This window comes from Ostrea edulis, chromosome 3, assembly GCF_947568905.1.
Source record: "Ostrea edulis chromosome 3, xbOstEdul1.1, whole genome shotgun sequence".
Taxonomy (NCBI): Eukaryota; Metazoa; Mollusca; class Bivalvia; order Ostreida; family Ostreidae; genus Ostrea; species Ostrea edulis.
The window spans coordinates 18026277-18041318 of record NC_079166.1 but is presented as its reverse complement, the minus strand read 5'-3'; the positions used below and the strand labels follow the sequence as shown (position 1 = coordinate 18041318).

General features: G+C 34.7%; 1 protein-coding gene across 4 annotated transcripts; it reads left to right on the top strand.

Annotated features, from left to right (window-relative positions):
- Nucleotides 1-1048: 1048 nt before the first annotated feature.
- Nucleotides 1049-9436, top strand: LOC125675289 (outer dense fiber protein 3-like). Of its 4 annotated transcripts, none has more exons than XM_056160255.1 (5): nt 1050-1197; nt 5677-6118; nt 6787-6911; nt 7540-7680; nt 8223-9436. In XM_056160255.1, exons 2-5 carry the CDS (start codon nt 5719-5721, stop codon nt 8313-8315), a joined length of 759 nt encoding a protein of 252 aa, XP_056016230.1. In that variant the 5' UTR covers nt 1050-1197; nt 5677-5718; the 3' UTR covers nt 8316-9436. The 4 variants fall into 4 exon arrangements, with proteins under 4 accessions (XP_056016229.1, XP_056016230.1, XP_056016231.1 ...); XM_056160256.1 differs by lacking the exon at nt 1050-1197 and adding an exon at nt 5141-5334; XM_056160254.1 differs by having other exon boundaries at nt 1049-1197; nt 7540-9436.
- The last annotated feature ends 5606 nt before the right edge of the window (nt 9437-15042 follow it).

The window sequence follows — 15042 nt, the reverse complement described above, 5'->3', positions numbered from 1 at the left end:
TCATCGTTTACCTGAGATTACAAATTCATATTGCTAAATCAATATAATATTGTTTCCATAGATCATTGACATTGCAGCTTGTCATACTTGTGAAATAATTCATCCCTGAACAAACAAAGTGGAGTATCTATGATAAAACCGAAGTTCGCCAAAAAATATTGACAATGTATATTAATTTGCTGTCCAGAGTATATCAGTATTAACCTGGAGGGAAATCACAATGGCATCAAAAACTAGAAAGTGTATCAAAAATTCCTGAACTCTGATATATTTTGAGTTATACTGGTATTCAGTTTTAATTGAAAGAAAAGTTGTCAGTGAGATGACTTTTAAAAATGATTAAAAACCATATTTTAAGTTGTACTGCCCACTTTATAAGTTTTTTAAAGGATGATTTTAATTGATTACAGATCACTTTTAAGTCAATTTTCATATTTATACAGTCAATTTGGCTCTAATGTGAAATTTTAAGCATATCCTGCAAAATATCACTGCACATGGGGATCAAACATCGTTGTATATTCACATAAGAGTATAATAGTGAAAACGTATGATTTTTTACAGTCATATTTACAATTAATATATTCATGGCTGTTCAAAAGAATTCATTTATGAAGACCAGAAACTACAAGTACTTAGATGATAAAGGTGGTTTTTTTTTAATTATTGTTTTGTTTGTTTGTTTGTTTGTTGTTGTTGTTTGTTTGTTTTTTTTTTGTTTTTTTTTTTTTTGTTTTTTTTTTTTTTTGGTTTTTTTTTTTTTTTGGTTTGTTTAGATAAGAAAACATAAACATAAAAAAATAATAAAATAAAAATTTAAAAATCATTTATTACACGACACGGTACTTATGTGGTACCTATCATTATTATCTATACATTCATAAAATGTCCTTTCAAAAGTAAGATCCTTTGGTCCAGTGCAGAATAACTAAAAATTTTAGGAACTTTGAAAATAAATTCACGTTTAGAATGATCATGGAAAGGTAACTCTAAGATAGGTATCGACAATTGAGTTATCCCCCTTGTCGTCAGGTCGCTAGGGAAGCGTTGCTTAGCCGTCGACCAATTGGATTTTGCGATACACAACACGTGTTGCCTGCCGTGACGTTGGTCTGTTTGTCTGACAACCTTCCGCAAAAAAGGAGATAAGACAAGTTCGTTGCTTTATTTAGGATCTCACTCAGCCACCATCAAGAGGTGAGTTTGTCACCAAGTCATTTTTTTTTTCTTTTACATAATGTACAAGAGTGGAATGTATTTTGGTGCCTCATTAAACCAAGAGATAGAATTAGGACTAGTCGATTTATCGTTACGGTGCGTCTGACTCTAGGTGACGATTTTCCAAGTGTAATGGTTATGCATGTGTTAAATTCAAGAACATGCGTCGTTATTCGGCGAAAATATTTTAAACATATCTGCTTAACCAAGATATTCAAACAATATTATGTATTAATCATGCCCATATGCACTTTCTTGAAAGTGAAAACCGGCTCTTCTCGAGGCCAGGTTTGACTTTGATGGCGAGTAGCTTTACATATTGTTTCCAAATTAATATACATGATTTTATGAGGTCATTTTCAGAAAAACAGGAAAGTTTTCATGAATTAATTGCATATAAATTTCAGAACTATGATATATGAATGGATTTCATTGAGACTTAAAAGTATTTAAATTTACTTTGCTAAATCAAACTGGTAGAACTGTATTCTTAGCATAGATTATTTATATATACACTCAATGTTTGCACTGTTTCCTTGCTTTCAAAAGCTTTAATTCACAGGCCTGTAAGTCTCATGTTTACTTAAATAATACACAAAACTTTAAGTTTGACAACTTCCATATTTCATGCATAAAGCTTTCAGCACTTTTCAATCCTGAATAAGTCATAAAAAACTGTCGTTTAATTCAGTCCATTTGACATGCTTGGCAACTTTTATCCTAGTCAGATTCCCAATTCATATGTGACAGAATTCAACAATTTTATGTGTTTTCTATAAATCTTCTTGGGAAATATGCAAAATGTGTCATCCAATAGCATTAAATGTATTTAATGAAATCTCCTTAGCAGTATGTTTAATGTCTACTCATTACCTGAAATTTATAAGAAACATACATTCAGTTTGTAAGAATGTATAAATGTATTGTGTTTAACAAATTACAAGCTAGTTGACATTGAGGCATTATTAATGATGTGAGTCAATCTAAATATCAATTGACAAATTTAGGGAGTCAGCATTCATATTACAAATGTTTATATCCTTTAAACAAGCATAGCCTGGTCCAAAAAAAATTGATATGGTGGTGGTGGGGGCTGGGTATTTTTTTGTACTCTTAAACAGGGTTGTATCCTCCAAAACTGCAAAAATAACACATTTTTGTCATAATTCTCTATTTAAAAACCCCCAACCCCCACCACCACCACCTGTCAGGAAATTATTTCGATGTCATGACAGTGAGAGATGTACCAAGTACATGTATTATCCTTCAGCATTGCTATGTACAATGTATATACAAGTATACATGAACTCAAGTAGCCATTGCATGGTCTATTTCAGTGGGAACATTAGATATTAACGGATGTTCATAATATAAGATATATCTGCATACATAGATCACAATAAACCCGAATTTCCAAAATCTACCAGTCTGAAGGTTTTCACAACTAGAAATACCTTTGACCTGGTTAAATTATTAAGCAAACTGTTAATTTTTGACAGGTAAACTTCTTAAAATAACCAGTATATATGTATAAAAAAAAAAAAAAAAATCATATTTTTGATAAACTCAGATAATTTAGAAATTACAAGCAGGGGGTAACTTAAGATGTGAAATTCTATTGATACTGAGTGTTAGATAAATCTACCTGTTGTATTAAGAGCATCAAGTGGGCTTTTTCATTTATTTTCCATCTTGTTAAAAGAATTGATAGTAAACGTATTGTGTTAATATCATCTCATAAAAGATCATCATTTTACTACAGAATCTCAGGCTATAAGTATCATGCACATTGGAAGGGACCTTGGAGGGAGGGGGTGTTGGAACTTCAAATTACCCGGGTATTAATTAGTACATCCTTGAAGACACATTTGCATCCATAAGTTGATATCTGTAAGATCAGGCCTGTAACTGGAAGTTCTCTCCGTAAAGAATATGCATTGTGTGTAGTATAACTAATGTAGAATATGTATCCATGTTAATAAACTCCATATAGGTAGAGAGATAAGAATACCAATAATGAAAATCTAAGTACACCTCAAATACCATACAAATAATGAAAATCTAAGTACACCTCAAATACCATACAAATAATGGAAATCTAAGTACACCTCAAATACCATACAAATAATGAAAATCTAAGTACACCTCAAATACCATACAAATAATGAAAATCTAAGTACACCTCAAATACCATACAAATAAATAAAATCTAAGTTACACCTCAAATACCATACAAATAAATAAAATCTAAGTTACACCTCAAATACCATACAAATAATGAAAATCTACGTTACACCTCAAATACCATATAGATAATTAAAATCTAAGTACATCTCAGATGCTATACAAATAATGAAAATTTAAGGACACCTCATATATCGTTCAAATAATGAAAATATTAGAACATCTCAATTAAATAACATACAAATAATGAAAATCTAATGACAATTCAAATACCATACAAATAATGAAATATTAGAGCATCTCAAATACCATACACTCTCTGATAATGAAAATAAAGAGGCCAAATATTGTTTACCAGTAAATTTTGGGCTTAGATAGTACTTGGAGCTTTTAAAAGAGGGTATAGGTAAACAAGTCACAGCCACCCTGGAATATAGACCTGAAGACATGCTACGATAAGAAGAAAAAAACATCAATACAGGCCTGCAGACATTTAATATTAGTTCTAAGATAAAAACGATTCTTCCTAGTTATTTTTGTATAGGTAAACTACACAACAGAGAAGTGATAAACCTATTACATTATTGAAAATTCCTATTGATTGTATACAACAACACACACAGGCATGTCAATATTGTTACGCACACGCATTGCGCTGATGGAATACTTGAATATTTGATAAACTGTGGTTTTGTCAATGAGAGCTAGCCTCTCATTGAATGCTGGCTACATTTGAATTGGTAGCTCATTTTTGCCAGGAAACTAATCGGGACTGAGTTATGTGGCTTTTTTCGATAATAAAGTCTTTATCAATAGGGTATATGTCACCATTATTATCTTTTATCTGAATAACATTGGAAACAGACGCGATTATCTGTACATAGCATTTAAATTTCCGCAGTATTTTGACCTTTCTTCACAGGCTAAAGATTTTGAAAAGTTAAAGTTTCATAAAATGATAAATGACCCTTCAAAAACAAATTTTGTTAAAAGTATTGAACTACATGTCTAAATTAAAACTTAGAATTATTGTATAATGGTAAGGCCCATGCTATAGTGTTCAAAGTCTTATAATGGATGCATGTGGCAAGAAAGAAAAAATGATCTTTGGAGATGTTTTGATTTAATGACAAGCATGCAGAGATAATATGTACAGAAAATAATTCATTGGCTCTGTTGAGAATTTTGAATGCTACATTATGAATCTTGGATTCGCAGCTGATTTCTGAAAAGGGTTACTATAACCAAATTTAATCAAATCTTGACTTCATTACTTCTAGAATTGACATGTACATTGAATTTTATTTGGACCATAAAAATGGGTTGTTGGTTTTTTTACTATTAATTATGTGAAAATTAAATGAAAAAATAAATTTTAAAGCTAACATATAAAATTTTCACACACACTATATGACTTGTTATGTTATGCTGTATAATTTGTTATGTTACACCATATAATAATTTGTTATGTCACACTGTCTAAAACAACATGAGGTGACTGAAACTTTTCACATTATTGCTATACATGTATTTGAAATTTAATTCCAAACAGATTATTTTAAAACACATAACATACGCTGGTTGTCAAATGCTAGTGTTGTGCAGATTTCAACTTGATAATGAATATTAAATTGTGTATTGTATTTTCTGCCGAGAGCTTTAATCAGGTATTGATTAAGTTTTGAAGTCTGTGACGCGCATGTTTCTTCTTGAATATCGTCCCTTTAAATCCAGAGTCGTTACTTGTATTGGCCTAGCATTGGTTGCTGGGGACCCATAAGTACAAACAATCCAACCAAACACAAAACAGTCAGATATATTTCTGTTTGTGAGGTTGGGGCTATTAAGGTGTTCTTTTCCTGGGAGGTTTTCTGTGAAAAACTACATTTTAGGGGATTTTAATGAAATCTGAATTTGCTTCCATTAGCTAAGGTATGAGTTTTATGCTTGTTTAAGTATGAAATTAATGTTCTCAGGTGTGACTATCGATCAATAACAAAAAATGTCCTAAAAATTTTCATAGGAAATTTCTTTTTCATTTTTTGTACCTTTTTATGGATTCTTTTAGAATTAAATTGATTTACACATTAAATGCCAAAGATTTTTTTTGTGATTAATATGATTTGTCAACCCACATGCCTAGCAGATAGTAATGTAAGAAAAGAAAATCTTGCAGCTAATTATAGCAAAAGGAACTTCTTATACATTAATGTCTCCAAATTGCAAAGATTTTCATCTGAACATTGAAATGGATTTGCTTCTTTTCTTTCACAGGTATCAGTGAGTCAGTGTAGAGTTTGAATACATTTAGTAACCATGGTGTACAATTATACAAAACCCCGTGGCCCTATCGCTGCTATGTACAGCAGCCCCGGCCCTTGTTATGGACTTCCAGGCCTTGTTGGACAAAAATCCCATGATCCCCGTAGTGTTCACCAAAAAGCTGCCTCCTATCCGTTCGGTGTTCGTCACGGAAAATTCAGGGATGACTGCAGTCCAGGACCCTGTTATTACCCTAACCCCAAAGTGTACCGGGATGGTGGAGATGGAACCCCCCATTACTCTCTGTACGCTCGCCAGAAGGATGGGACCATGTTTAAAGTGCCCGGCCCCGGTGCATACAGCCCCGAAGGTGTCGGACCCACCGCTCACTTCCGCCACCCTGCCTACAGCTTCGGAACCCGCCACAGAAACAGGAGAACTGATAACACTCCCGGTAAGCTTTCACAGAAATCTATCAACTCTAACAAGACGCCATGACGGTCAAAAGTTAATGCTACCTCGTCCTGGAGATCTGAGGCATGAGTGTCAACACAACCAAAACTTTCTTATTTTAAATTGCATTTTGTCATTATTGGGGTGGGGGTTGGGAGATGATATACAGTATTTCCACATGGAAGGAGACTGTCAAGAAGTGAATGCCAGGTAATGTGACAGGACTATAGTTCCTAAATCAATGCATGGCCATTGATTTTCAGTGGAGCAACACCACAGGGTATATTCTTTTATTGGCACTGTTCACTTAAATGTCAATAAAACTAATTTATCTCTAGTGGAAACTTTCACTAGAGACATAAGATGCCTAATCACCATAGCTGTGTCGCCATTAATCATATAAAATGGAAGATCCCAAATCAATGAAATAATCTCTTATCTTTTGTTATCCTATTTGTTGATATTAGGTCTGTAAAAACAAAATTTATATGTACCCAGAGATATCTTGAATATGAATAATTACATCTTATGTGGATAAAAACTTTGTACTGTCATGAAATTAAGTACAGTTATAAAAGTACATGTACTGATGATAATTGATTTCAGCTCCTAATAACTACACATTGTACATGTACATAACTATGATTTGATTATGATTTTAATTTTCAGCTCCTAATAACTACACATTGACACCAATGCTTGGAAACACCAAGGAGAGTGGGAAGCTGCAGGCCCCAATCTACTCCATGTCTGGCAGGCAAAAGCAGGGAGGTTTTCACGAGGATCTGGCCAAGGTGAGAGTTAGCTCCCCTTAGTGATCTCGAGGTTCCCCCCAACAGATGTCACCTTTCCTTTACCATTTACAATGTCAATGTGAGAATAATATTCTTAAAAATCTGACAGGAATGGAGCAGTATTCAGTGACCTCACTTGACCTGTCCAGAGAAGTAGGTCACTTCCGACCAGACACCTCAGAGATTTACTTATTATATTGCTAAAGGTGTACTTCAGAAGTTCATACTTATCTGTCTGAATGTTTATTGTCTACTTTGTTTTGTAAACAAGGGGCTGTGTACTTCTCTGTCACAAGAAGTGGTTTACAAATAGTCTGAAGTCTCTATTGCCACTATAAACCACCGAATGACTAAATCTTGTGCTAGGTCTCCTTATAATGGACAGGAAATTCAGAAATAGAAAATGATTTTGCTTTAAATGAGGAGTTTTAAATTTTAAAATTAACACTTTCATCGACCCCCCCCCCCCCTCCCCCTCCAACATTCATTTAATGTAATTGATATCCATATATTCAATTGTCTAAATGGAAGAAATTCATGAAAAAAATAAGAAATTAAAGAAAATGATAGAATTCTGTTTTCATGGTAGCAGAAAAGGATGATACTAATTGTTGCTGTACTTTTTCAGACCCCTGGACCAGGAACTTATGACACTGCTGATCCCAACATCACAAAGGATAAGTCCCCACACTACAGTATGACCAGCCGTAATGTCATGCCAGGAGACACCACCCGCAAACCTGGTCCCGGTGCTCACTCCCCACAAAGTGTAAGATCCACCTCCACAAGTTCATTCATTGTTGTGTTACACAACACTTTTACAACTTCATTCATACAAATTTTAAACGCCATACACACAAGGTAGCAGGTAGTGTCTATATAGAGAAAACAGTACACTCAAGAAAGCTGGTGGAGAGGGCATGGGTAAAGACCCTGGGGATGGGGGTGGGGTGGGGTAAAGACCCAGGGTGTGAGGGACGGGTAAAGACCGTGGGGATGGGGTATAGTGTAAAGACCCAGGGGGTGAGGGACAGGTAAAGACCCAGGGGGTGGGGGATGGGCAGAACAGGACATTTAAAAAATTTCTTTATAATAAGAAGGGGAAATTTAAAACCTTTGTGAGGAATGGTAATGGGAGATTGAAAATCTTTTTGGGTAATTGCTAAAGAAAAATTTAAAATGTGTTTGGAGAATTACATGAAGAAATTTAAAACCTTTTTGGGTAGCTGCAAGTGGAAATTGATTTAAGATCTCATAAAATAGTGCATGTTCTTTACTTATGAGAATCTAATGAGTTGTTTTCTTTCACAGGTCTGGACTCACAAGAAGAAAATGCCGGAATTCTCTTTCGGAATCCGCCACAGTCAATATTTAGCTCCCCTTATTGTGGATCAGGCAGATTGAATACATGCAGACAATTCTTCTTAATCATTTTCTTTAGGATCGTTTTAATTTTGTAAAAATATACCGAGTTTTGTAAATTTGAACACAATTTCCAAATCAAAAATTACATAAAAGTTTTTAGTTACTTTTTATTTCAGCACAGGTTTATAATAAAATCATGACTTTCTATTTCCTGCCTATTTTTTCATCTTGTAATGAATTTTGTGTTTTTTTGTTTGTATCCACAAAGGCTGTGATAATTATTTTAAGATTACTGATAGGAAAACATATCACTTGTATTTAGTATGAAGTCATAATTTCAAAATTAGGTTGAGACTTTTTTTTTCTACCATGCATTGATGTTTGAAAAAGCAGTATTAGGATGCAAAATGGGACAAAGGACTTAAAGTATTAACAAACATGTGTAGTTAGCTGAAGTAGTGTAAAAAGAACTCGGATTATAAAAGCCTCAGGAGTGTTTCCTTTAGCCATAACTGCATTATCATTGTATGATTGTGATTAAATATTATATATGTCAGTTGCATTATATGAAATATTATTTGTATGGAATATTTTTCATTGTACAAAGTTTTTCTATGTGATATAGTATTATTGTCATTTTTCAAAACTTTTTGTTTATATTTTTTTCTATCTCTATTTACCAGTCACTTGTTTGAGTGAATTATCCCCCTTTTCCTCTTAATATCTTTGGACCATTACTGCACTTTATCATCAATGTGTTTGTTAAAAGTTTACAATTCACCAGCTTACAAACAAATTCAGTTTGCCAAAACATCAGGTATATGTCAGTCGATAAAGTATTATATATAATTTATTTTCCTCTCTCTCTCAAGAATTGTCAGTTGGTTTTTTTTTCGATAATTAGATACATTTTCGAGGAATTTTTGAAATTCCCCTAGCTTAACAGTGTGCGGATATTGTCCATTGCTGCTCTAAAAACAAAACTTGACAATTCTTGATTGTTGTATTTTTTGCTCAATGTTTCAGTCTTTCTGTTAAATTAAAATCAGTATGAGCAGAGTTATCTTCCTGTACATGACACAGCAGCATAATGTCGGCGATTGATTACAACGTTTCTGTAGCAACAACTAACAGAATAAAATATGCATTGTTGAAACACATGTTTCTTGTGTGTTTCTTTTTCTTAAGAGAGGGATTTCATGTACAGTAAAACAGGGTTATATTGAACACACTTATAATGAATTCACACATACAGTAAAGTGATTTTCATTCCCTGTAGTTTTAAAGCATTAGATATATATTGAATTATGTTTATAATGAATCAAAATTGTTCGTCCCTAGTTCTTCACTATGAGCGTGTTTTACTTTACCTCAGTGAAGCTATAAATTGCACCAAGGGCAGATAAAAAATATATCAAAGGGTGTAGGGGTGTTGCTTCCTTAAATAATTCCCACCCAAGGGGGGGGGGGGGGCACAAAATGACAGGAAATGACCTTGAGGAAGATATCAATTTTTCTAATGGAAATGAGAGATTAGAACCCCTGTATATTCCTCTTTGAAGGTCTGATACTTTGCAAATGAAAACAAGATTTCAGTCAGTCAGCTGACAAAACAAGGTCATCTGTGGGATTTCTTGATTCCTATAAACATTGTCTGTGGAATTTCCTGATTCCTGTAAACATTGTGGGATTTCTTGATTCCTATAATTAATGTTTGTAGAATTTCCTGATTCCTGTAAACATTGTCTGTGGAATTTCCTGATTCCTGTAAACATTGTCTGTGGAATTTCCTGATTCCTGTAAACATTGTCTGTGGAATTTCCTGATTCCTGTAAACATTGTCTGTGGAATTTCCTGATTCCTGTAAACATTGTCTGTGGAATTTCCTGATTCCTGTAAACATTGTAGAATTTCCTGATTTCTGTAGACATTGTCTGTCTGTGGAATTTACTGATTCCTGTAGACATTGTCCGTTTGTAGAATTCCCTGATTCCTAGAGACAGTGTCTGTGGAATTTCCTGATTCCTGTAAACATTGTCTGTCTGTGGAATTTACTGATTCCTATAAATAATGTTTGTCTAGAATATACTGATTCATTACACTTGGGTAAAGAAAAACTTTATTCACCTGCATTAAAGATGCATGATCATGATTATATTTTGTCTATATTGGGCTTTGGCAATTTCTGACTGGAAAAAATCATCAGAACTTACCGGAAATGAATTATCAAACAATGAACACAGAAAAAGCAATATATTTATATGTGACCAGAATATAAAATAGCAATGAAATTAGGATACATAGAATCACGCAAAAAGGGAAACAATTTTACGATGTCTATTAAATGACAATTCTGTATGGGTATATTACCTGTAGAAAATCATTACGTAACAGGTATTGGGTGGTATACAAAATAATTCAGCCCTCAACGAGACTAACAGAGTGAAAAGATGCACTCAGACTGAGGTTTATGGCCATCTAGTGTGTGTTTAATGCTTCATATTTGGCAAGGGATCAATACACTATGAACCAGAGCGACTCCTATAAAGTATCGCAGAAGTAAAGAGTGAAGCTATTAAAGTTTGTCCTATTAAATCTTTCTAAACCTGATCCAAGAATCAGAAGAATGGATCAGTGGGTAAATGAATTGAGAAAGTGAAATCACGCAGGTCTATAAAATCCTGGTGCCCTAGTAAGGCGTTCAGTAATTGTCTGTGTTCCTAGCAATGAGTGCTGGTTCATAAGGTAGCCATAACAGAATTGATTTAAACTCTGCCAGGTAACATATGTACTGTAAAACTTCTCTTCAGTTTGTGTCTGATCTTTCAATATTCATCACACAGACAGTTGTAGAGGATGTTTGATGAATTCATCCCCTGTCCGTTTATGTAGTTTTTAAATCTCCATTTCCATAAGAAGATTTTGCGTTCCCATTTGTTGTCAGTTGATTGAACTGTTAGCATGACTAAGCAGATATGTGTACTTATAAGTCCCCCCCCCCCCTCTCTCCCTCTCTCTCTCTCTCTCTCTCTCTCTCTCTCTCTCTCATTATGTAGGTCACATATATGGAAATGTTGCAGTAAGGACACAATTTATTTCCTCATTAGTGTATTCAACCTGTCCTCACATTTCTCAGGTCAATTGGTTTAAACTTAATTATCCTCACTTTACACCATTAAATTGTAAGTATACACACAGAGTGTACATATGTTGCTGATCTCTCAGACCAAAATGGCCCCATGCAGACAATATTTGGTCCATGAATCCATTTTATAGAACACATTGCCATAAAACTCAGCCCATAAATGTACATTTGTATTTGCTTAAAACTATTTTTGAATAATGAAGAGCATTGCCAGCAGAAGGAGGGGAAGACAAAATTGGCAGATCTATGTGTCTGAATTACAGCCCAATTTTCAGTTCAATTGAATTCATACATCACGGAGACTCAGGGGTCATGAGTCACCTGAAATTATTCAGTTACCAGAATGTCTCTATAGTAAAACAAATCAGAATTTATCACCACATACAGTTGTAATGAGAATAATCTAAAGATCGAGCGAATTGTCTGTATTAATCTAGAGTTAGTTCTGGGTGATTTAGTTTTTGCGATAACATACATTTTTTTTTTCTAAATTATAAACCTTAAAATGGAAATATTAACCTGGTAAAATGAATTATTGATGAAAACCCGGATTACTGTATCCAATTACGTTATATCAGCATGTCATTAATATTTGATTTTTATTCCAAGATCAACATGCATGTGTGATCTTTAACCGATAATCAGATCGTAAAATTGACATTTTTCACATCACTTGCCTTTGAGGATTGTCTCATTTAAATCATTGATTGATTGTAAAAACATTTGATATTGATATAGCAAGGCATCAATAAATCGATAAATCTCCATCCTGATATTTCCTTAGAATGCCATTTTCTAAATGTCTTTTAAATCAACAACTCTTTAAGATCCATTTCAATTATTTTTCATGCATAGAATTTTTTCTAAATGCTTTGGAATGTTAAGGTTGTTTTTTTTTTTGAAATTACAAATCAAGCCTGACTAGGAGCAGGTACAGCGTTATAAACAGCTAGAAATTTGACTATACACGAACGGGTTAATATGAAAACTATCAAAGCCCATAGGGATAGTGCGAGTGAAGCCCAAAGGGAGTTTGATACAAGTGAAGCCCACTGCAAGTCTAATGAGAGTGAAGCCCATTGCGAGTCTGATGAGATTGAAGCCCATTGCGAGTCTGATGAGAGTCACTCAGAAGCCCAATGGGAGTCTGGTGGGAAAAAGGTCCATTGGGAGTCTGATGATAGTGAAGCCCATTAGTAGTCTAGTGAGAGAAGCCCATTGACAGTCTAGTGAGAATGAAGCCCATTAGGAGTCTAGTGAGAATGAAGCCCATAGGGAGTCTAGTGAGAGTGAAGCCCATTGGGAGTCTAGTGAGAGTAAAGCCCATTGGGAGTCTAGTGAGAGAAGCCCATTGGCAGTCTAGTGAGAGTGAAACCCATTGGCAGTCTGATGAGAGTCACTCAGAAGCCCATTGTGAGTTTGATGGGAGAGAGGCCCATTGGGAGTTTGGTGACAGTGAAGCCCATTGGGAATGTGATGGGAGTAAAACCCGCGCTAAAACTTGAAAGGCTTGACAATTTTGAAGACTCGAACTAATATTATAACACCCCCCCCCCCCTCATCATAATGCCACCAGGACATGCTAGAAAGGAGACCCCCATCCTCCCCTGTCTGCCATATTATACATGTATAATTAAATAGTTGTATGAAAAGGTTCAAATAACGAACTGTGATCAATCTCATAAATGGTATAAAGAACACAAAATCAAGAGTAGGGCAAACATGGACACGTGGACAAACCAGAAAACATCCCCTGTTGTACTCTCAAGTTTGCATTCTTTCAGGGAATTGTGAGATTGATCATTGTTCCTTATCTTCACTTTATCATCATTTTAACGACCAAAACATTGCTAAATGCTGACTTTAATCGAAATTGTTCATTTCATTTCTATTTGATGAGTGAGAATCCCCTCTCCACCAGTCAAACCCCGTCGCGAGCTAACTACCTTGATTAGGTAAATGGAGTAATCCATAGTCAAAATCAGGGTATAAAGAACGGCCTAACAATTGGTATGAAATACGTCAGACAGCACTCGATGTACTGAGCGGTAATGTATGTAACAGGAACAAACTGGAATAATTGTTGTTTACATTTTACTTAGTACTACGTACAGATGTATTCTTATTGCGAGAGTTCATTCTGTTCCATCCTGAATCCATGTGTATAAGTTAGCACGAGTTACTTCCCTTTAGCTAAGTTTTGCTAATTTTATATATATATGTATATATATATATATATATATAACATAAAAAAACCTACCATGTTTCAAATTCTAACCGTATTTCTTTTTTGAGTGATTGATATAAAACAATATATACGTTCATGAACAGTGTAATGTTGTTGTTTTTTGTTTTTTGTTTTTTTACATGTGAATTAATTTTTACACCAAGAAAAAATGCTATGGACAGCTAACTGTGTTTGTATATTTAGCCTCTAGTTGACAGTACGTTGTACAGGTATTTATTGGCATCCTCATGTTGATACATCTGATTTCGCTGTTTTGGGGAGGAGTAAATGCAATGTCGATTCCCCATCTATCACCCCAACCCACCCCACCCATTCACATAAAATCTCATCAAAGACACGATTTACATTGTATAGGTGAACATCGGTGGATAGATCAGAGAGAGAGAGAGAGAGAGAGAGAGAGAGAGAGAGAGAGAGAGAGTTTAATCAATGAAATATTATCTAAAGACCAATATACCTGCTCTGACCAAGTTGGTTTTGCAGAACTATTAGTAAGTAAAGAGTTTCAACTATTAGAATTGTCTCTCTTAGGTCAACACCCACCAATTGCTGCAGCTTGTTTTAATCAGTTAAAAGGGCAAAGCAAGAAAGGTAAAGAAATTCGTTTAATGGAAAGTCTGCTCGGAAGAAGATTACAGAAATAATTATTCGACCTTCAGACAGATATGTAACCTGTTACTCACTCCAGAAGATTAAAAGTCAGAATAAAGTGCCTCTGACTTCTATCAAAAACAGTTTCTTTTTTACCCAGAGAGGTAATGAGGCTAATTTTTCACATCAATTCGGGAACATACTTTAGAAGTGAAGATCATGATGTCATAACGTTTGTGGGTCAAGTGAGTTGTGTTTATGTGATTAGAGCCAGCTCTGCAATTTCCTAATTTGATAGTCGCGGGGTACCTTTCTGTATGTTGAAGGTCCATTGATCTATAGTGTACTGTTTATGAACCATTGTTAAGATGGTCTGCCAGCCCTAAATGGGGTCTTTGTTGTACCGAATGCCTCTTTTTGAATTAAGACAAATACCCTAATTTGGCGTATTGGCGTCAAGAAGGTCGAAGACATAATTGTACATTAATTGTCACAAGAATTCTGGCAATTACTAGCGTGTGGCTTACAGACATGAACTTATATTTATTCTCTGTTGTTACTATAAATATCTGTAATTTATTTCTAACTTTAAACTTTTGCTAGACCCCCCCCCCCCCCCCCCCCCCCCCCGTTTACCCTTGTTGTTTTGTCTTACTTAAAACATCTGCAGTACCGGTAGTTAGATATACGGAGTGCATGGATGTCGGCCTGGATAGCTCAGTGGTTAGAGCACCTGACTAGTAATGTAGGAGTCTGGATATCTCAGTGGTTAGAGCACCTGA

Excerpts from the sequence above, each read along its gene's own strand:
- LOC125675289 (XM_056160254.1), top strand. The coding sequence starts at position 5,719 with ATGGTGTACAATTATACAAAACCCCGTGGCCCTATCGCTGCTATGTAC. Across the intron at positions 6,119-6,786 it reads GAGAACTGATAACACTCCCG|CTCCTAATAACTACACATTG; the intron begins GTAAGCTTTCAC and ends TTTAATTTTCAG. Across the intron at positions 6,912-7,539 it reads TTCACGAGGATCTGGCCAAG|ACCCCTGGACCAGGAACTTA; the intron begins GTGAGAGTTAGC and ends GTACTTTTTCAG.